The following is a 22129-nucleotide window of genomic DNA, read 5'->3' as shown; positions in this document are numbered from 1 at the left end:
GAGATTCAGAAAGCAGTGGTAGGCCATTTAGAAGGCCCTGGGAAAGGGAAGGGATAGATTAAGAGCAGAGTTGAGATGAGAACAAGAAGATCTAGATGTTTCCTGAGATCCTGAGTGTTTATCCTCTCCACTGCCACCATTACCCCATCTCAGTCCTGATCCCTCCACTCTGCATTTCTCCCAGGCAAGCCCCAACCTAAGTCCATTCAACCAAAGAGAAAAGAAAATATAGGACAGAAGGAGGGGGACAGGGAGGGGCAGGGATGGAGCAGAGGAACCAATGCCAAATGACTAGACCCAGCACAGCCGACATCCTAAGGGATTATTGAACTGGCCTAGAAACATGACAAATCCCCTCCCTGCTCCTCATCCCTATACCCAAGAGAGCTCTCATAGCCAGTACATCTCTGTGTCCCCCACAAGGCCACCAAGCCCCACACTCCCTGAACCCCACTTTTTACACAGACTCATGACTTAGTCCTACTTCTTGCCTATCCCACCCCTCTTCCCTTCAACCAGCAGCCAACCAGGAAGGATGCGGGACTCACTCAGCCTCTAGATTTCCCTATCTCCTGCCAAACTCAGCTCACTCAATTGTGTCTCCTCCCAGGACTGATCTCCCACTAGCTGGTGAGGGGCTCTGGGGACAGCACAGTGTGTTCCCTTCCCCTCTACATCATCCCCCATCCCAACTGCACTGCTTGCTCTGTCTAAGCCCATCATGCCAACCACTGGGCTCCCAGGGCCCATTCATGATGGCCTATCAGTGGAACATGGGTGGAGGAAGACGTTTCATCAATGGGAAACTGAGTCACCAAAAGGAAACCTGCCCAGTGTGTGATGATGAACAAAAACTCCTCATTTCCAGTCTTCCCTCCAATCACACTACAAAAAAAGCCTTCTGGTACCAGAATGCCTGCCCCTTTCTCGAAGATGATCACCAGAACCCCCTTCTCTAATGGCAGAGGAGAAAGCCACAAGATGGTGCTCAGAAAGTAACACAGGAAGTGGTGGGAGGCTAAGAAGCTGGGCTGAGGTCAGAGATTGAGGTGAGGAACTACAGCCTGCAGATGAAGGGGCTGCGGTGCAGCAGGCCGGTGCTGGACACCCTCTCTACAGCTCACCCCCAAGTCTCCCAGTTCCTCTCCTCTTGTCCACAGACTCTTTGTGCTCATTTCCTTCACTCACTCCTGGCTCCCTGTCCTTCCTTCCTTGGCTTTCTCTTCCCCCTCTCCTCACCTGTTCTTAAATCTCCCATCCATCCTCTCTTTTTTGCCTCCACCTTTACCCTCTCCCATCTCCTTCTTGTCCCCCTCCCATGCCTCATCTCCCTACTCCTTCTCAGCTTTCCCTCTCACCACTCATTTAGCATCCCCCCACACACACACACACCCACTTCTGCCCTTACCTGCCTTTCTCCACCTACCTGAGCCCTGTCCTCCCCCTCCCCACTATCCCTCCCCCCCCTCCACCCGGGTCCCTCCGTTGGCCTCACCCAGCTGAATTTCTCTGCTGTCTGCCAGAGAGGGCAGCTCTGATAACCCTCAGCCCAGCTGTATGGAGGGTACAGATGCAGAGGAACACGCCAAAACATACGTGCTCCGAATTGCTGAGCTGCAAGGAACTGTTTCTCCCCAGGATGGGATGGGGATGAACCAGATGGATCTGCCACACACTCTCAGTGCGGGCACACCCCAGTGAGCGCAGAGAACTATCCAGAGATGTGTATCACCCTTCAGGGGCAAGTCCTTCTGAGACCTGAGATATCTCCCGCAGGCAGAAACTGGAGGCCTGAGACACAGAGACCCCTGGAGGAAAATGAGGACCAAATGGGAGCCAGAGAAGCACATGGGCAGAAACGGACCAGAGAGGACCATGTGGGGAAGGGGATGTGAAGGAGAGAAGGGGGCAGATCTCAGAAAACGTATAGGAAGGGGGATGGTCAGAAGAACCCACACCTGTCATTTGCCAGAAAGCTTCCACGACCCCTGCCCACCCCTACCCTTACACGGGCTGCTGGATACCCCTCTCTCAGGGCCCCCCTATCTCCATCTCACTTACCTTTGTTAGAGGAGCTGGAGGGGAACAGGGAGGCCAGCAAGAGGGGTAACAGCAGGAGGATCATGGTGCGGTGTGGTGTGGGCAGGGGAGGGCAGGGCAGGGCCAGGCGATCGCTCTCCCCCAGGAGCCTCCAGCCGGCTGATTCCACCCTTGGGGGAGGGATGCGGGGGGCTCTCCAAGGAGGGGACGGAAGATAGCGGGCCGCAAGGCAGGGACAGAGAAGGGCCTGCCGCCCACACTAGTCCATAGAGCAGACCTACGCAGACCCCAACCTGGGCGGCTGAGGTGAGGGACTTGCAGAGGCTTCTCGTTCGCTCTGGAGCCGGGCGTCCTCACTCTCTCCCTCATTCCCACCCCATCCCCGCTACTGCAGGATGACGTCAGCACGGCCAGGCGCGGACTGATGGGGCCGCTGGCCAATCGGGTGGCTGGGGGGGCCAGGTGCTGCAGGGGGGGAGGGAACCAATGGGACCGAGTAGCAGGGGCGGGAGACTGTGTTAGGGCTTTTTCCCTAGACTGCAATTTGGGGGAGCAAGGGAACTGCGGGGGCTGGGGAGGAAGCTGGAAAGCCGTAGAGGGGGTGGGAAATAAGAGGGACATTGGGAGAATCGAGAAGCCAGAAGCCTGGGGGTGGGAAAGGAAGACGTCAACGGAGACCTGAGGGAGGCGAAGAGGAGAGTATCACGTCACCGCCCCCCCCCCCAACTCTGCATTAACCTCTTTCCACAGCCCATTCCATCAGCAAGTCCCTGCTGCGTGCCTCCTGGGAGCCTTGAAGCAAAACCCACAGCCTGAAACCAAGAGATCCTACCTAGCTTTTCAGTTCTCAGCCCCGGGTGTCTGAGGAAACCATGGATGGTCAGCAGGGAGGTGGAAAGCGTTCTGGGACTGGAGAAAGAGTGAAAGATTTGTGCGCGCGCGCGCTGGGGCACGCATACACACACACACACACACACACACACACACACACACACACACCTGTCGAGAAGATACACTACTAGTTGGGCTTTTGTCCACCACCTAAGCTCCGTGCCTCCCCCTTCCGAATTTCTCACCTTACCCCATGATGAACCAACCCAGTTGATTCTGAAGCCAGGGAAGTTGGTAGGTTTGAAAGAGCAAGAGAAAGAGAGAGAAAAGGGGGTGGAGGGTGGAGGTGAGGTACACAATAATTTAGGCAGCCCCCACCATGGTAACATACATGGTAAGTGTGAGCTGTCCAAAGACTGGGAATTGGAGGTGATAAACCATCAGTGACTTCAGAGGCAGAGGGAAACCCCTAGGTTCCAAGCCAAAATTTTCCAGAATAACTAACCAAACTCCTCCCTCACTTTCTGCTCAGGACTTTGAACGCAACACATTTTGACAACAGCTCATTGCACTGACCATCCCCTCTGTGCTTGGGAAGAGCAATTTCTCTTTTCCTTCCTAATGGCGCCACAGGACAAACAGTTTGGAATGCCAGAGTCAGGGGCCCCAATTCCGAGAAGCTGTCTGAGAGAGTTGTGGGAGGCAGCACTAGAGCATTTTCTTCACTGTGGCTCCTGGCCAGCTGACTGGTCCCCATCTTTCCCCACACACCCCTCATACCTTCCTGGATCCCTGACTCAGTCCCAGAATCTCAGGATATTGTTAGAACCCATCCCTGCATGAGGCTGGAAGCCCCCCCCCCCCCCAACACAGCAAGACTAGACCTCTCCCGGGTGAGACTGCCCCCCCTCAGAACTCTGGGACATTTCCCAAGCCTGCTGGAAATGGGCTGGAAGCCAAAACTCACCTTCAGAAAGGCTCAAGTCTTAGATGATTGACAACTCCAGATCCTGATCCAGGTTCCTTCCTCAAGAAAGGGTGAGGTCAGGCACCAAGCTGCCAAGTTCCTACCCCTCTCTCAGGCTGCAGGCACCAGCCCCAAACTCATTATGCGAGGAGGGAGGAAGTCTGGTAGGAACTCTTATTGCAACAGGGCCCAGCCCTTTAAAAACCCTGGTAAGCATAGACCTCTACACAGTCTGTGTGTGTGTGTGTGTGTGTGTGTGTGTGTGTGTGTGTGTAGGCCAGCCTGGAGTCTCTCAGCCTCACCTGCCAGACAACACCCACTCCCTGCGTACCCTGCCTGCTATATTCTCCTGAAATCTCAAGCTCCATCTTGGCCAGCCCAGACAATGCCTCCCAACCTCACCGGCTACTACTGCTTTGTCTCACAGAAGAACATGGAGGACTACCTGCAAGCCCTAAGTAATGGCCTCACCCTCCCAGACCCCTTTCACTCCCCTTTTTCCCTTTCCCTCCCTGTCTCTCTGTCCCATTGAGTAGAGGGAGTACTGGGGTTGGATGCTGTGGAAATGCTCAAGTGGTGACCCCTGACTTGGGATCCATTTCTAGCCAGGGCATTGGTGGGAGAGAGTCAATCTATGGTCTCAGACCCAGCTAAGGGGTAGCCCACAGCCCTAAGGTGCCGCTGTAGATGGGGATGCCCCTGGCTGGCTTGTAGGAGCCCCGCTAAGAGATAGCCCCCACAGACATCAACATGGCTCTGCGGAAGATAGTGCTGCTGCTCAAGCCAGACAAGGAGATTGACCATCAGGGCAACCATATGATAGTGAAGACCCTCAGCACTTTCCGCAACTACATTCTGGAATTCGAGGTGGGAGTTGAGTTTGAGGAAGATCTAAGGATCGTGGATGGACGAAAATGCCAGGTACTTTTCCTCAGGCTTGGGGGACAGCACATGGGGGAGCATGTAGATGCCTCCTAACAATCTGGGGTGAAACGAAGTGACCTTTCCCAACTAGAGAAAAGTGATCACTACAGCAGGCTGCAGAGTCCCCTGGGTAACAATTCCCAGGTGCTCCCCCAACCCGCTCTTTCCTGCCCCCTCTTATCGCCAGCCAAAAGAACACAAAGGACAGGTCACCCTCAGTCCAAAGGAGAAATATTTGTTCACCCTCTAGACTGTGACCGTGTTGATCACTGCAGTCTCTTTTCCCTTAGCCTCTATGAGTCCACTCTCCTCTATTTCTTTCTGCTTCTTACGCTTTTCTTTTGTTCTCCATTGCAGACTCTAGTTCCCCTATTAATCCCTTTAACTGGGATTCCCCCTACTATTTTGTCCTTGACTTTCTCTCTCTTGTCTGTACACAGACAAAGTCTAAATTATCTATACGCATGCTTTCTGCTACCATCCATACACTGTCCTGGACATAGATTCTCCAGCCAGAGCTGCCTCCTGAGCTCCCGGGTAAAGTTTTCATCTGCATGCACAATGTTTCCATCTGTATGCCTGAAGTTCAAAGCCAAATTCATTACCTTCCTACCCAAACCTATTCCTGCTCTTATATTTACTGTCTTCATTAATGACAATAGCCAGCCAGACCAGACACCTGGGAGTCACAGCAATATCTTCTGTCTCCTTACCCCTGCGCCCCAACACACACACACACATACATACACGTGCACCACATCTAATTGGTCAAGAAATCTTTGTAACGTTTCTTCACTGTCCAATATAGTTGCTACTGGCCTTTGAACACATGAAATGTAACAATTCCAAACTGAGGTATAAGTATAAAATACATGGCTTTTGAGAAAATACCAAAGAATGTAAAACATCTCAGTAATTTTTATTTTAATCACATGCTGAAATTATACTATTTTGAATATTCTAGGTTAAATAAGATATAATATTAAAATTAATTCCACTTGTTTCTTTTTCCTTTTCTAATGTGGCTTGTGTTTGTGGCCCATTATATTTCCACTGAACATCTCTGATTCTTCTTAGCCTTTCTCACTAGTGCCACCTTCATTCAAGTCCTCATTTCTGACCTCGTGCCCGAAACCAGCCCCCAATCTTAATCCTTCTCTAACCCACTCTGCATACTGTAGCCACAAAGATTTATCTAAAATGTAAAAGTGACCATGAATGAAACCCTTTCAGTAACAATCCATTATATTCTAGATGAGATCCGTAGCATACAATGGTCTTTCCCACAAATGCTCTAGTTTAGAGCCCCTTACAACTGTTTGGCCTTCTTTCTTTTTTTTTTTTTTTTTTTTCTTTTTCAAATATCTATCTATTCCGCCCCCCCCCCCCCCCAGGAGGGAGGCACCAATGGAGAAGGAGAGAAAAGAATCCTCAAGCAGACTTCCCACTGAGTGGAGAGCCCAATGGAGGGCTCAATTCCACTACCCTGAGACCACTACCCTAGTTGAAATCAAGAGTCAAACACCCAATTGACTGAGCCACCCAGGCACCCCTGGCCTTCTTTCTTACCTTTATGCTGCTCCATTCCTTGCAAGAAATTTCCCAGTATCTCCAATCTAACTAGCTCCTCACTTTCTTAAAGACTGAGATCTCCCTATTCTCATTCCCAACACTTGCCTGGCATCATAGATACCCGTTTCCTGCTCTATCTGATCATGATGCTGAACTCCTTGGTTAGCACGGCCTATTTTATGGAAGGGTTTAATAAATGTTGATTGCAATGCCCAGGGGACTCAGGAGGTTGTCTCAGGGACACTTCAGCTGTCCTTAAAACTCAGAAAGAGGAGATATTTCCTGATAGGACTTCCAACCAGTCCTCTTCTTTCCCAAATGACCCTCCAGTCCAACTGGAAGTATCCAAAGGACAAAGTTTGTGTTCTTCATCATCCACCCACCCTCAAATTTTACCCCTGGTTATCCTGTTCCATCCTTGGTCTGCCCTAGTAGTCACTGTAGACAAACTATGAGCCTTCCCTCAGTGGCCTTTGGGAGTTGAGGAGGGGAGTCCTATAGAATCAGAGCAGTCCTCTCACTCAGAATGAAGGATAGTATCAGCTGTGGTGTGAAGTGGGACAGCTCAGCCAGAGTGAGTTGGATACATTTGGGTGTTCTGCCCCCAAATCTTCCCTTATTCCTGCTTTCCCTATAGACCATAGTAACCTGGGAGGAGGAGCAGCTGGTATGTGTGCAGAAAGGGGAGGTCCCTAACCGAGGCTGGAGACACTGGCTGGAGGGAGAGAAATTGTATCTGGTAAGCTTGGTGAAGGTTGGGAGAGGGGCTTCCAGCTAGGACTCATCCCCTTGCCCAAATCAAATCAGCCTCCTACTCCACTCCTGCCTACCTCCAAGGAAGGCAACCAAGAAAGGAAAACAAAAGTTCTGGGAAGAGTAGAGAGAGAAAGAAATAGAGGGGAGCATATGGGCCTTAGCTACCAGTCAGATGAATGTCCATAAATCATGACTGGAGAGATAGAGGCTTAGCCATTTCACATTCTGTGACCCAGCTCCCTTCCTCCCTCTGGGGTAAAAAGTTGAAGTTGTAGGATAATGAAACAATTCTCCATACATCAAATGCTCTAGTTGTTGTATCCTGAAGGATAAAACGGAGCTCAAGGACCTCAAGAAAGGAACTGTGACTGGCAAGAACCTTCTTTCTCTCTCCTCATTATTCCTACTCTGTCTCCAGGAACTGACTGCAAGGGATGCCGTGTGCGAGCAAGTCTTCAGGAAAGTCAAATAGCCAGAGAGGAGCTGATGGCCCCTCCAGACTGCACCAGTCCCCAGACTCCTCTTGCTTGTACTCCTTCCAGCCCAGATTGTCTCAGGTCAACAGTCCCTTTCTCCAGCCACTTACTCTTCCTCCCGGTCCCTCCTCACCTCTCCCCATGCTAATCGATAACTTTAGTTCCCAGGCCAAAGTCCTTTTTTTCTCATACTCCACTGTCTAATAGCTGCTTCGTATCCAATTCCTGGTCTGGCCTCCTAGATGAAAGAAACAGGTAAAGGGGAAAGACCCCTTGAGAACAATGGATCTCGACTCCTTAATTCATTTGGTCTTTTATTTTCCATCTAAGAAAGAACTGATCTTAGAGCATTTGGGGCCAAGTGAGAATTCTGTCTTGGTGGAACTTTTGGAAAACCGACTGGGGTTCAAGAATTTAAATAGGAACCCCTGGTAGATTTTGTCTGTTTCCTGTCCTTATTCTCAAGAAAGCCACATGTGCTCAACAGAACCAGCTCAAGGCAGGCCTCATCCACACAGAGTTCAACAGACCACATGTACCAATGTCTGAATGACGTCTTATATTTCCATGCTACATTATGGGTAAGTGGGATGGGACAGGGTAAGACCTTTGTCTAGTGCTGGGGGAAGCTACGAAGCTTTGGAATAGTGACCTGGCCTCCATGCCTCCTTTGGAAAGGATAGGCAGCAAGAAGGCTAGAAAAGATTGAAAGGGGAAACAAACAAGGCAAACAGACAAAGAAAAATACAAGGTCCAGGGCTAGAAAGATGAGGGACATGGGGGTATGAAGGCAACAGTAGGAAGAAGACAGATATGCCTGGCTATAGGGATCCTCTGCTTGAAGGCCAGAAAGGTTGGGACAGAGGATAAGAGGGAGGAGTGAGAACAGCAAGGCCCCTCCCTTAGGGCTCCAGAATACCCTGGAAAAGAGCCCAAAGGGTGGGGCCAGTTCAGGATCAGGGCCAGCTCCAGCCTCTGGACACCTCCCCACCTCCAGGGGCCTTGTCCTTTCAGAATAAAAGTCCTTTGGAGCAAGAGTCTGGGCGAGGAGGGCTCAGTGTGGGATGGAGAAAAAGTCTGACTGTGTGGGAGGCAGGGCTTGTTGGAAAGTCCCTTGCCTGTGCTCACTGGATGATCACCCCTGCCCCCTCTTCCTGCAATGGCTAAACCCCTACACATTCAAGACAGTCACTAGTTTTGAAATGCTAATCTTACTAGACACCCTGAAATAATTTGGGAAAGAAAAAGAAAAAAACTCAGAGTGGAACCCTGCCAGTTTCTCTGCAGATGTCCCCAGTAGAGTGGGGAGTAGAGAGCCCTTCTCTGGGCAAAGCCATCCAGCAGAAGCTCTAGGGACTGATGGAGCCTGTCTTGTCCCTTTCCAAGGTACAGTGAAGCCAAAGGAAAATGCTCCATGTATAGTCACCCATTGCCCAAATGACCAGGGCAATGCAATGTCCTGGCCCCTATGAGATCATAGGGTATGTCCAAGCCTCTCCCCACAGGACTGTCCTCTGTGCCCTTCATGTTGGTCCAGCGCCCCTTGCTGCAGTCTTGCTTGCCAGAGGGCCTGACCGCAGAGCTTGGAGGCCTCCATGGTGACTGTCAGGTCCAAGCTAAACCCTCCAGCACTCCTGTGACATGAGCATCCAGTCATCCACACTGCAAGTCCACATCCTCCACTTGATCTTACCTCTTCAGGAGCCAGAGTCCAACAGAAGGCTGGAGATCCCCCAAAGAAGCACAAGCCATCAGAGGACGGATCAGCTTCAGAAACATCGCCAAGGAGGGGCGGGGTGGGAGCAGGGACCTGCTGAGACTGGGAAGCTGGCGCTGCTGTTTCCCCTGTGGGCAGCAGGGGGCGCTGATCGCTGCAGTGAGAGTCAAAGAAACGCCCAAAGTTAATCCTCCCTCCACCACCAGTGTCTAGAATATTCCATTTCCCAACACACACGCGTGCAGCACGCACACACCATACCACCACCACCAATTCCCAACCTGTATACTAACCCTGATAAAACCCCAACCTCTCATTCAAATCAGGCTGCTTCATCTGTCCTCAGATAGAAGAGAAGGTTACCAGGGGTACCAACCTATGAAAGAAGGGAGGGAAATAGCCCTCAAGGAAGTCCCCACCCCCAGCCTGTCCTGGAGCACACAAAGCTGCCGGTCTGAGGACCAAATGTAACTTTGTTTACCAGAGTCCTAGCCCCCAGGTTGATGATCGGGAATCCAAAATGTTTATTTCCATAAGAGAGGGAATAATTGCACCCTTCTAAGCCAGCCCCATGCCCTGCTCCCTCTTCCTCAGGCCCAGATAGCACCATATGGTCACAAACAACCTTCTGACCTGAACTTCAGATGATCTTTTAGTCTTGATTCCCTACATCAATACAGATCCTTCTTTTCAGAAGAAAGTGACGAGCAGCGGAGCAGTGGATACACCAAGAGCAAGTGTGTGCCCTCTGACACAGAGAACCATATGCAGCCCAAGGCCTCAGGCTCCACCATCTGGTAGGGGATCAGAGAGTGGGCAGGAGCAGCAAAGTCTAAAGTACCCCTCCCCACTTCCCCTCTCTCTTCAGCCTCTATCTCCCTCGTGAACCCCACCCCACATGCTCAGACCTGTATGTGGAAAAGAAATCTTAGGCAAAAGCAGGAAATTCCTCAAGTCTAAAGCACAAAGGTCATGCCAGTCAGGAGTTTCATCCTACAACATGGTTGCACCCCTTACGGCAGCAGAGGACCCTTAGAAGCCATTGCAAATCCTGAGATCCCAAGAGAGAGCAGAATTCTGGTCATATCGATCCCTTTCCCCAACCCAACAAGGCAAGAACTACATCGGGTCCAGGCTTACATACCCAAGTCAGTAATAGATCAGAAGTTCCCAATATAGCTAAAGATGAAGATAAGAGCAGGAAGCTAGCCCTGACTATGGCCTGCCTTTCCCTGCCACAGACTTCCTCTTCTGGAGCTTACTGCTCCTACAAGCCTGGGAACCATCTCCAGTATCTCCACTAGCTCTCTGGGAGTCTCCCCTGACTTCTCTGGGCTATAACCCCCTCAATCACAGCAGCACACATGCTATCAGGATGACCTGGAGCCATCCCAGGGCTATATCCATGATTATGGACAGGTGAGGATAGGGAGACCTTGTAGGTATAACAGAGGGTTAAAGGATATTGGGTGAGAGGACTTGATGGCCAAATCAGGGAACTCTGGGAAGGACTCTGATGGGCTGACCTGGGTTTGCATCAAGGGAAAGAAGAAAGAAAAGAAAGAAAAGGAAAGAAAGAAAGAAAGAAAAGAAAGAAAAAAGAAAGAAAGAAAGAAAAGAAAGAAATAGAAAGAAAAGAAAGAAAGAAAGAAAGAAAGAAAAAGAAAGAAGAAAGAAAGAAAGAAAGAAGAAAGAAAGAAAGAAAGAAAGAAAGAAAGAAAGAAAGAAAGAAAGAAAGAAGAGAAGAGAAGGAGGAGGAGAAGAAGAAGAGAAGGAAGGAAAGAAGGAAAATGGGTGCCTGGGTGGCTCAGTCAGTTAAGCATCTGCCTTCAACTCAAGCCATGATTTTGGAGTCCTGGGATCAAGTCTGACATCGCATTGGGCTCCCTGATCAGCAGGAGCCCACTTTTCCCTCTGCCCCTCCCCCTGCTCCTTCTCTCTCCCACTCGCTCACACTCTCTCTCAAATAAATAAAATATTTTAAAAGAAGGAGGGAAGGAAGGAAGGAAAGAAGGAAGGAAGGAAGGAAGGAAAAGGAAGGAAGGAAGGAAGGAAGGAGGGAAGGAAGGAAGGAGGGAGGGAGGGAAGGAAGGAAGGAAGGAAGGAAGGAAGGAAGGAAGGAAGGAAGGAAGGAAGGAAGGAGGGAAGGAAGGAGGGAAGGAAGGAAGGAAACCAAATCTCTGAAGCCAAGGGTGCAAGCAGTGACCTTGCCTGACCAGGGGCCAGAATCAGCACCCATCAGGCCCTCCCCCTCTGCCCCTAGATCTCAGCCAACAGGAAGGCTCTGGGCCAGCTCTGTGGGCACCTATGCTCCACACTGTATACCCACTGTCATGCAGCTAGCCTTCCATCAAGAACAAGAAGACCACTGTTCTCTCAAAGACTTCCTGGCCCACCACCTAGCGGGGGTAAACCTCCTGCCCTCCTCTACCCACCCAGTCTCACATCTCACTTCCTTCTGCCTTCACTTTTGTTCTGACCCCTAGTGAGAAGAGTAGCCCTAGGAACCTCTTTTCTGCCCCCCATAGCCAGTGCCCAAGCAGAGGGTCACCAGCATAGGCCATTGGGTTCATGGATAAATCACTTGCCTCAGAAGCTCTAGATCAACTTAAACTCACACCCAAAATTGAGAAGGAGTATTACACAGTGGTCAGGGGAGTAGGCTCTGGTGTCAAACTGCCATATCTTACAACATGTGTGAGCATATCCAACAACTAAATAAATCACCTCAGTAAATAAGACATCTTTACTGGTCATATGAAACAATACCAAGAGTATTTCCTTCCTCCAAGGAATTTTTTTATGATTCCATGTAAAATCACTCAGCATAATACATGCAATAGAGTAAGAACTGACGAATATTAGCTCTTATTAGTTTTGTTATCTCTTGCCTCTTCCCTTGATGATTGAAATTCCCTTAACTGGAAGCAAAGCCTTGTACTGTACAGTAAAAAATAAGGCGTCACTGCCAATGCTTCTGTGCCAATGTCACACGGTGGCTTATATTATATTTATACCAGAGTGTTAAGTGACACTGGAGATTTATTTATTTATTTATTTATTTATTTTTAATTTATGATAGTCACACAGAGAGAGAGAGAGAGAGAGGCAGAGACATAGGCAGAGGGAGAAGCAGGCTCCATGCACCGGGAGCCCGACGTGGGATTCGATCCCAGGTCTCCAGGATCACGCCCTAGGCCAAAGGCAGGCGCTAAACCGCTGCACCACCCAGGGATCCCTGGAGATTTAGATATAGTATAGCTTTCACCTTGGCTATTCAGGCAAATAAAACACCTGCCTGCTCCATGGCTCTATCATCAGTAATTCTTCGTCTATCCTGTGGCCCCTCATTCCCATGAGGACAAGTGTACTATCCCAGAATCTGGATGGCTATTTCTCTTCCTGCCCACTAAGCTTCCAGAAGCAATAGCCATGCCTGCCTTCTCACCAACCAAGAGAAGGCTTCCCTGCAGGGGAGAGGGAACTGATGGTGGGGTAGCTGCCCGGCCCCAGCGCCACTGCCACTGCAGTGAGAGCGCACACGGAGCCATTAGGCTCCAGCAGTACCTCTGAGCTCCTCAGGGATCCCTCCCCCACAGTACACATCAAAGCTACACCATTTAAGAGGCTGGACCCATGACAGGGGCTCAGGTCACCAGCTGCAGGTGCAGCCACTTTCCCTTGATCTTTCTGGTCCTCACTCTTCTTGCGTATGGATGCCAAAACCAACCAGCACCTTTATGCCTGTCCTGGGGCTTTTTCTCATGCTTCCTCCTTGCCTGAGAGGCCTCCACCCACCTGCCCCAGGTCAGATATAGGCCTCAATCAGATTTGGGATTAGAAGAGAAATCCGAACCCTAAATAAACCCTTCTTCTCCAAAGACCTCCGTGGAGAATATCTTAAAGTGAGAGGGGAAAGTTGGGAACATCTATCAACCCCAAAAGGGGAAATAGAAAGAAATATGCTTGTTCTCACCTCTACAACTCCTCTTCTCTTCAACTCCTCTGCAGGCCACCCCTGCCCGCATCTCAACTCTCTTTTCCTTTGTCTGCCCTTTTCCCTTTGGCAGAGTCCCCTGCGTAATATCCTGTGTCCTCCTTGTACATTCATGAAGCCCCAGCGACCTCTCCATTCTGGACTCAGTAGGGTTTCTCCAGCCCTACTGCCTGCCCTCACAGATGAGCCAGGAGGAGGAGGGTCTATTTAAGCATCAACTGCAGTCTTCCTTCCGCGCTAATGTGCATATTCCTCCTAAGCCTGTCTCATAACATGTCTCTTCCACGTACAGTGTGTGGGGAGAGCTGTGTGGATTATCCATGTGGTCTTTTCATCCACTGTTCTCTAAGACTGCTGAGAGCCAGCACCTACTCTTCTCTTTCCTCCATGCACAGAACAATAGTGGTGGGTATTCATTGACCTAAGCAGACAGGCAAGGCAGAGCTAAAAGCTCTGCTTGAGGAGTCATTTATTGCTGCCTCGCTGGGTGATTGCGGGCAAATTGTTTCATTTCTCTGTGCCACAGAACTGGTTCTGTTCAGCCTCAATGTTCTACGACTGATCTACTATCTTGCCTTCCACACCCACACCCTCCCCTTGGATTCCTCTCTCTTTCTGCACTGTTTTTAGAAAAGATTTGCTCCCATTCCTTGACCTAGCAGTCAGCAAATTGTCATCCTTAGTGTAACTGAAGTCTATCCTGTAAGGTCCCCAATGGAGAAAGAACCCCAACATGGAAAGGAACAGCTAGATCACAAAGCATTCTGTCTCTCTTCAAAGTGGCTCCCCTAGTCTCTGCTACCACTCACCACCCTGTTTTGCTTCCCCACCACTCATATCTTAGTGACTAGCACAGATGGGACAAAGGTGAACCATTTGAAATAAGAGTTTATTAAAGTCTTCGGGAAAACAAAAGCAAAATAGAACAGAGAGTAATATATGAGTCAATTATCTGAGGTGTAAATGCAGCCCCATCCATAAACTCATTGTGGATGGAAGGGATGATGCGGGATATAGCAGAACTGCCTCGCTATTAACAAGCAAAGCACATACACAGTATGTTTAAAGAGTTCTTTACTAAAGGACTTTTATTTCAGGCTTGAAAGTCCGCACATAGCCCATGGGGCATGGGAGATTTGGAACTGGAATCTCCAGCCTCTGAACTTATCCCTTTAGATAATCTGCTGGTGTGGGACCATTGTCCTAGATTCTTAAGACTCATACTACAGTTACCCTCCCTTAGGTTGGAAAACACATTCTATTTAGGGCTTCTCCCTGCTTCTCTTCCTTTCTCCTTCTCAACAGCTTCTTGGTCCTTTTTAACTCTTTGCTGGCCTCCCAAAGCCTTACCTCTTTTGTGTTTGGTCTTCTGTAGGCCATACTTTGATCTGTATGTTCCTGCTACTTGGTGGGAATGAGTGAAGGAGCCCTTCAAATCTTAAAGTAAGAAAGAGGGTCAGAGCCCCCAAAGGTACTCTGGTTTCAGGTTAATGCATCTGAAATACAATCATACCTAAAAAAAATAGCATCCTACTAACTGACCTGCATTTATTTTACTAAAATAACATGTCTATTTCGATGATACCCAACCATCTTCCAAGATGGCCTTCAATGATCTCTGCTTCCTGGCATTCCCATACTCGTGTATTCTTCTCCTACACTGTATCAAGGAAGAGGGAGTGAACTGCCTGTGATCATGTGAGGAAGCCATCCTCCAGCCCCAGCCAAGCCTTCAGATGAGTGCAGCCGTGGCCAATAACTTGATTGAACCCAACATCACTCATCTAAGCTACTTCTGGATTTCTGACCTTCAGAAACTGTTTTAAACTGCTAAATGTATGAGTGATTTATTACACAGCAACAGGCACCTAACACATATTCTCAGCTTTGGATTTCATCACAAATGGCCCACCTCCTAGCACCATGGCCTCAATATTTGCCAGGCTGGCAAAACTATGTGGGCAAGTGACTTAGGGCAGTAAAAACCTGTCCAGCCACAAAAAGGTATGGCTCTACACTCAGTGTCACAGACCCTTCCATCCTAGCCCTAAGCCCAGACACAATCTGAGTACCCAGGACCAGGAACCCACATCTCAGTGTCTAACCCTCTAGAAGCCTAAAGAAAGTGAAATCAGAGGTAGATAGGTGCCCCCTTTCCTTCCTCTCTTAGGTCTACCTGCCAGAGTACTTTTTGAGAACTCAGCTTTTCCCTAGGTAATTGTTAAAAAGAATATCCAGCATCTTCAGATAATACCCCCGACTTTTACATATGTGTAAGCTTACCTTGTGGCTTTACTAGGACAAATGCAGCAGAATATGACTCAATAGAAGCCTCATGTCATTAGAGAGAGTGTATAACCAAAGGCAAGGAGAATATCTTAGATAATATCAAATCTTTGCTGGTAGGAAGCTAATTGACAAATTCTGTGATGACAGAGCATCAGAGTCCTGAAGATCAGTGGCAATGTGGGGGAGATGGTGTTCAGACATACAAGACAGGGGAGAACTACACCTAGGTGGCCAACTATGCCTCACAGAGTAAGGAATCTTTGAAGTCCTCCCCAGCCCTCCAAGGCCAGCATGGTGATACCAGAGCCAAAGAGTTCTTTGTTGAAAAGAGGGAGGGTGAAATGGAGAAACAGAGATAGGAGAAGACTATGTACAGAGGCCACCAGGTGTAGCCAAATCTGATGGCTGGAAAGAGGGGACACCAGGGAAGGTGTACTATCTATCTATCTATCTATCTATCTATCTATCTATCTATCTGACAGAGAAAGAGAGAACTAGAGAGCACAAGCAGGAGGAATGGCAGAGGGAGAAGCAGGCTCCCTGCTGTGCAGGAAGCCTGAGGTGGGCCTGATCCCAGGACCCTGAGATCATGACCTGAGCCGAAGACAGACGTGTAACTGACTGAGCCACTTAGGCACCCGGGGGAAGGTGTTTTAATAGCTCTCTATTCTGCTATGCTCTCCCCAGCAATCTTGGCTATGGGCAGCCCCTGAACCTGGCATACAATAATGTCTGCTGTCACCCAAGAGAAACAGAACACTTACCAGGCCCAGATCTACTTGCAGTGTCCAACACCTTATTACTTAATGAAGACCATAGAGGGTTGTAACCAGGGGCCCAGATGAGCATTCAAGGACACCCTGCATTCATATGCCTGCTTTCTCTACCCAACAGTAAGAAGCAGGGTCACGTGACAGTGGCCAGAACTCTCAATACAGAACAGTAAATGGGACAAGACTATGCTCAGGGTAAACTTCACTCCCTCACCCTCTGGGTCAGGAAAACAGGAAAAAGGCTTAGGCACCTTCTCTTGGACCATCTGCCTCCACTGCCAACCTCAGCTCCTAGACCTATCTATCATGTGCTCTCTTCCTCCCTGGCCACATTTCTTGAAAACTCCAATATCTGGTCCATCCTCTTCCTCTCCACCTCATTCCATGCTCATCCTGAGTATGGACCAGGCATTGTGCTCAGTCCTGGGGATATTGAAACCAATAGAACAGACCCTCCCTCAAGGAGCTCACAGTCTTGTAAGAAAGATAGCCAAGTGGACAGGTGGTTATCATACATCAAGATAAGTGCTAATATGTGATAAGCACAGGAAACCTATCTAACCCTGACTCCAGGATGGCTTCCCAGAGGAGAAGACACACGAGGAGAGAAGTAATAATAATGGATGGCATCCATGGCTTGATGCCAGACATTTACTTCTCAACTCATGTACTCCTCTCAAGAATCCTATGACATAATGTTATCCAGGTAAGGATACTATTTTATCAAGAATCTCCATAGATTTATTATAATGTATTGGCCTAAGCAATTATAGAGACTGAGGAGTCTCATGAACTGCTGGCTGCAAGCTAGAAACCCGGAATGTCAAAGGTGTGATTGTAGTCCAAATCCGAAAGCCTGAGAACTAGGGGAGCTAATGGTGTAAATCTCAGTCCAAGGGCAGAAGATCAGTGTTCTAATCCTTCCTTCCTCTGCTTTTTGTTCTATTCAGGCCCTTAATGGATTGGATGATGCTCACCCATAGTGGGAGGCCCATCTTCTTTACTCAGTCTACCAACTGAAATGCTAATCTCTTTTGGAAACACTCTCATGTACACACCAAGAAATAATACTTAACTAGCTATCTGGGCATCCCTTGATCTGGTCAAGTTGACACGTAAAATCAACCATCACAAAAACTAAGAAAAACAGAGTTCTTTAGTAATTTGCCAAAGGTCACATATCAAAGACAAAGCCAGGATTTGAACCCAGATTGGTTTTAGAGGAGCCTGACCACCTAACTCAGAGTTTCTCAACCTTGGCATTATTGACATTTTGGGCTACATAGTTGTTTGCCGTGGGAAGTGCTGTCTCATGCATTGTAGAATGCTTAGCAGCCTCTTTGGCCTCTACCCACTAGATGCCTGTAGTATCCCCACAGCTGTGAAAACCAAACATTTCTAGATATTTTCAAGTATCCCCTGGGGAGCAGAATTGATCCTAGTTGAAAACCACTGACCCAACTATTTTGCTACTATTCTGCCTAAGTAAGAGGTTTATTGAGTATTTACCAAATGTCAGGCACTCTCCAAAAAAGTTTTTATTATTAGCTCATTTAACCCTCACAACTCCCCTATGGGGTGAAGACACCCCATTGTCTTCATCTTTCTTCTATAGGTGAGGACCTTTAGAGTCACAAAGAAACTGCATAAGCTGGCCATGGTCACAAAGCTTCTAAGAGACAGTGCCTGGATTTGAACCTGGTGAATGTGACTTAGGACCCTGATCCTTTAGCCACTGTGCTGTTCTCTGGTGCTTGAAAAACAGGATTGGCCAAGGGGTCACATGTGCAAACGCAAGGGAATGTTTAGAAATAGTAAGATCACCAGTAAGGCTGGAGCTCATATGAGAGGAAGGAACTGCATGGCATAAGGCAAGCAGAGCCCAGTTATGAATAAAGAATGTGCCATGTTAGTCAAGTAGTTTGGGCTTCATCTTGTGGATTAGAGGGTGCATTCACTGAAAGGTTTTAAGCTGGGGAGGAGCATGATCACTTGATGCTGCAGACAGATTGCTGACAGAGTAGGCAAGGTAGAGCAGATGGTCAACACTAGTGACTGACACTCCTTTGTGGTTGATTTAGACTCTGCCCAAATATCCTTAACCTATGGACACCAAAGCCCTAAAGTGCATACCTGAGATGACTTGTGGAGAGCGGAGCTTGCAGGACAGACCCAACTCTTGCTACAGGCACTCTTGTCTCCTAAATCTCTGTCCACGGTGCTAGTGTCCATTAGGGATGGAAGTCGAGAATCTCAGCCCAGCTGCCTCAGGCCTCCTCAGCCCACTCTGCACTCTACTTCTTTCCTGTAACTCTCTCCTTACCTGATGCGGGGCATAAAAGCCCCACTGCATCCCAGCCCAGGGCAAGGTATCCAAAGTCAGGAAAACTGCTCTCCCTTCCCATTTCAGCCCAGGATCTCTCATGGCTGTTCGGATTCCAAGAGACAGCAAACTCCTCTCCAAATGCTGGGGTCTAATGAAGGCTACAGGAAAACTGCCCTGGTCTGGAAAGCCAGCACTATTTCTCGTAGGCCCTTCCCAATGCATGACAGCAGGTGGCAGCATCAACAGGAATTTCAAAATTTAAAACTAAAACTAAAAATCCAAACCGAAAGTGTTCTCTTGCACTCACACCATGTACTCCCTCTGCTTTCTCTCCAGCCCATTCACAACTTTGGAGACCATCTCCTCTCTGCTTCTGCCCTTTGCCTCTCCTCTGTTAGAAACAGAATTCAGTGGACCCAGAAGCAGGTACAGAAGGTCTAAGTGAGAATGGGAGATGTGGGGGAGGCAGGGTGTTGAGACAGCAGGATATCAACTTGTCTTTAGACAGAAGCCCCTGCAAAGTTGAAAGGATCTGTGCCTGGCCTGAGCTTGTATCGAAGGACAGAAAGTTCTTCTTCATTTATCACATGGATTAAACATGCCCCCAGAGTCAGGGTCAAGCATCATCTTCAGGATCCATGGCCTCCCCCTCTAATCTATGGGGCTTAGAAAGAGCCACCTGGTCACCATTATCACTCAAAACACATTTTTTAAAATAATTTTTAAAGTGATTTAATAACATTACAGAAATTCCACTAAACAGAGAAACATTTTTAAAAAGATTTTATTTATGTATTCATGAGAGACAGAGACATATGCAGAGAGAGAAGCAGGCTCCCTGCAGAGAGCCTGATGCCAGACTTGATCCCAGGACTCTGGGAACAGACCTGAGCCAAAGGCAGCTGCTCAACCACTGAGCCACCCAGGTGCCCCTAGAGAAACATTTTTTAAATCATCCACATCTCTCTACTCTAAGATGGCCACAGTACTTTTAGATTGTTCTCATTGATGTTTTCTATTTTTGTGAACATGGTATACTTATAATTTCATAGCTTGCCTTCTTTCCCTCCTTCATCCAGTCCTCTTACCTGTCAGGGGCCTACACATAGTACAGATGTGGCTTTTGCTCTTTAGGGGCTAACATTTGGCCAAGGGAAAGGGGGACAAAGGAGCTGATTGAAGGGCTAGAAATAACCAATTGTCCCAGTTTGCATGGGGCTGAACCAGTTTTCATTTTGAAAGTCTTGTGTCCCAGGAAACAGCTCAGTCCCAGACCAACCGGGACGATTTCTGATAGGTCACCCTGTTAGAGACGAGTCCCTCAAATTAAGCCAGTTCAGAATTCCATTTTAATTTAATCGATACATTGGCCTTGTAGCTATACCTCTTTGCCTTTCTCTTTAAAAAAGTATTGTATTGTGTTATATCATATTGTATTCAGCGTATTATAATTATTGTGTATTATTTCTAGTGACTGCTTTAAGGCAGCTCTTCTCAAACTTTATCCCCTTACAAATTGAGAACCGGAAAGAGCTTCTGTTTATGTAGGTTATATCTATTCATAGTCACTGTATTAGAAAGTAAAATGGTGAACTTTTTAAAGCACAAGGATACACAAACACATGTCAGGGGATGACGTTGCCACATCTCTGCTACAGCATCCATGGTACTTTTTTTTTTTTAAGATTTTATTTATTTATTTCAGAGAGAGAAAGAGAAAGGACAAGCATGAGCAGGGGGAGGGGCAGAGGGAGAGGGAGAGGGGAAAGCAGACTTCCTGTTGAGCAGGGTGCCCCATGCACGGCCCCATCCCAGGACTGTGGGATCCTGACCTGAGCAGAAGGCAGACACTTAACCAACTGATCCACCCAGGCGCCCCTACCTGGTACTTTCACGAAAGAAACAAAGAAAAGCAAATAATATTTTAGTATCATCGTGAAAATAATTTTGACCTCACAACCTGCCCCTCCCCCAAAAGGATCTCAGGAACGCGCACGGGGCTTGCCAGATTACAGGTAGACAGTCACGGCCCCACAGAGAACTGCTGCTCCACGTCCTCAGCTTTCCATCTCCTTAGAGTTAGTATTGCATGAAGAACCCCAGAACTATCGGAGTCCACCCCTAGCCACTATGCTGTGGTTTTCATGTATGTTACATATGCATATGTTATAAACCCCATGATACAATGTTACAGTATTTGCTTTGAACAAGTTTGCCTTTTTTATTTAAAAGGAAAAAACAGGTTTTCTATTTAGCTACAAACTTACCATTTGTCTTTCCAGCACTCGGCAGCTCAATCTTCCACCTGGATTCCTTCCTTTCCAGCCCCTGACACTTCATTAGCATTTCTCATCCTGCAGGTCTGCTGATGGCAAATTCTCCTTTTTTCCCTTTTAAAAGATTTTCTTTATTTATTCATGAGAGACACAGAGAGAAGCAGACACAGGCAGGGGGAGAAGCCAGCTCCCCACAAGGAGCCTGATGTGGGACTCGATCCCGCGACTCCGGGATCACACTCTGAGCGGAAGGCAGATGCTCAACCACTGAGCCACCCAGGCGTCCCCTCTGAGTTTTCTTTTATCTGAGAATACTTTTATTGTATCTTCATTCTGGAAGAATATTTTCACTGGAAAAGCAATTCTGAATTGACGATTTTGTTTCTTCCAGAATTTAAGATGTTGTTTCACTGTCTTCCAGTCTACATTGGTTTTGGTGAGAAAATAGTGACATCAAAAATGTTTTTGTATGCAGTGGGTCCTTTTTGCCTGGGTGCTTTCAAGATATTCTCTTTACCTTTGACTTGTAGTTTGACTATGATCTGCCTGGATGCACTTTCATTGCTGTTGGGGTTTTTTTTTGTTTTGTTTTGTTTTTTTGGTTGTTTTTTTTTTTTTTTGGTTTTTTTTTTTTTTTTTTTTTTTTAATTTTCTGTTCTGCTTCGAGTTTACTAAGCTTCTTGAATCTAAAAATGTTTGTTTTTCATAAAGGTTGGGAAATTTCCAGCATATTTCTTTGAATATTTTTTCAGCCTCATACTCTCTCTCCTCTCCCTCTGGGATTCAAGAACACATATATTAGAGGGTTTGGGGGTTTTTTGTTGTTGTTATTGTTTTAAAATTGTCCCACAGATCCCTGAGTTTCTGCTCATTTTTAAAATTTTTTCTTCTGATCTTTAGACTGCATCATTTCTGTTTATGTGTCTGCAAGGTCATTGACCTTTCTGCTAGTTCCATGCTTCTGTTGAGCCCCTCCAGTGATTTTTTTTTTTTTAATTTCATGTAGGATTGAATCTTTGAATTCTAAAATTTATATTTGGTTCTTTTTTTAAGTTTCTATTTTTCTGCTTATGTTTCCTATCTTTTTTCTTTAACATGAGCATATTCTTCTTTGTATATTTGTGTGCCAAAATCCTTGTGTACAGATTCCAACATCTGGGTCATCGTGGAGGACATCTCTGTTTT

General features: G+C 47.7%; 2 protein-coding genes across 5 annotated transcripts in view; one reads left to right on the top strand and one right to left on the bottom strand.

The window, feature by feature from the left end:
* Positions 1–9369, bottom strand: part of CLSTN3 (calsyntenin 3) — a 34316-nt gene extending 24947 nt beyond the window's left edge. Inside the window, exons 1-2 of one of the 4 annotated variants that reach the window (XM_038576666.1) lie at positions 9260–9360; positions 2873–2949 (exon numbers count right to left, since the gene is read on the bottom strand). In XM_038576666.1, coding sequence (XP_038432594.1) covers positions 2873–2949; positions 9260–9345 — 163 coding nt within the window. In that variant the 5' untranslated portion in view covers positions 9346–9360. Of the gene's footprint in view, positions 1–2061; positions 2444–2872; positions 2950–3838; positions 3967–9259 lie in introns of those variants that run through there. The other 3 variants (XM_038576669.1, XM_038576668.1, XM_038576667.1) reach the window with 3 other exon arrangements.
* On the top strand, positions 4048–7853 carry LOC119877640 (retinol-binding protein 5). Its single transcript, XM_038576670.1, has 4 exons — positions 4048–4296; positions 4581–4759; positions 6972–7073; positions 7509–7853. Exons 1-4 carry the CDS (start codon positions 4224–4226, stop codon positions 7560–7562), a joined length of 408 nt encoding a protein of 135 aa, XP_038432598.1. The 5' UTR covers positions 4048–4223; the 3' UTR covers positions 7563–7853.
* Positions 9370–22129: the final 12760 nt, after the last annotated feature.

This window comes from Canis lupus, chromosome 27 (assembly GCF_011100685.1).
Source record: "Canis lupus familiaris isolate Mischka breed German Shepherd chromosome 27, alternate assembly UU_Cfam_GSD_1.0, whole genome shotgun sequence".
In the NCBI taxonomy this organism is placed as follows: Eukaryota; Metazoa; Chordata; class Mammalia; order Carnivora; family Canidae; genus Canis; species Canis lupus.
The sequence above is the reverse complement of the archived record's forward strand: the minus strand, read 5'-3'. Positions and strand labels throughout refer to the sequence as shown.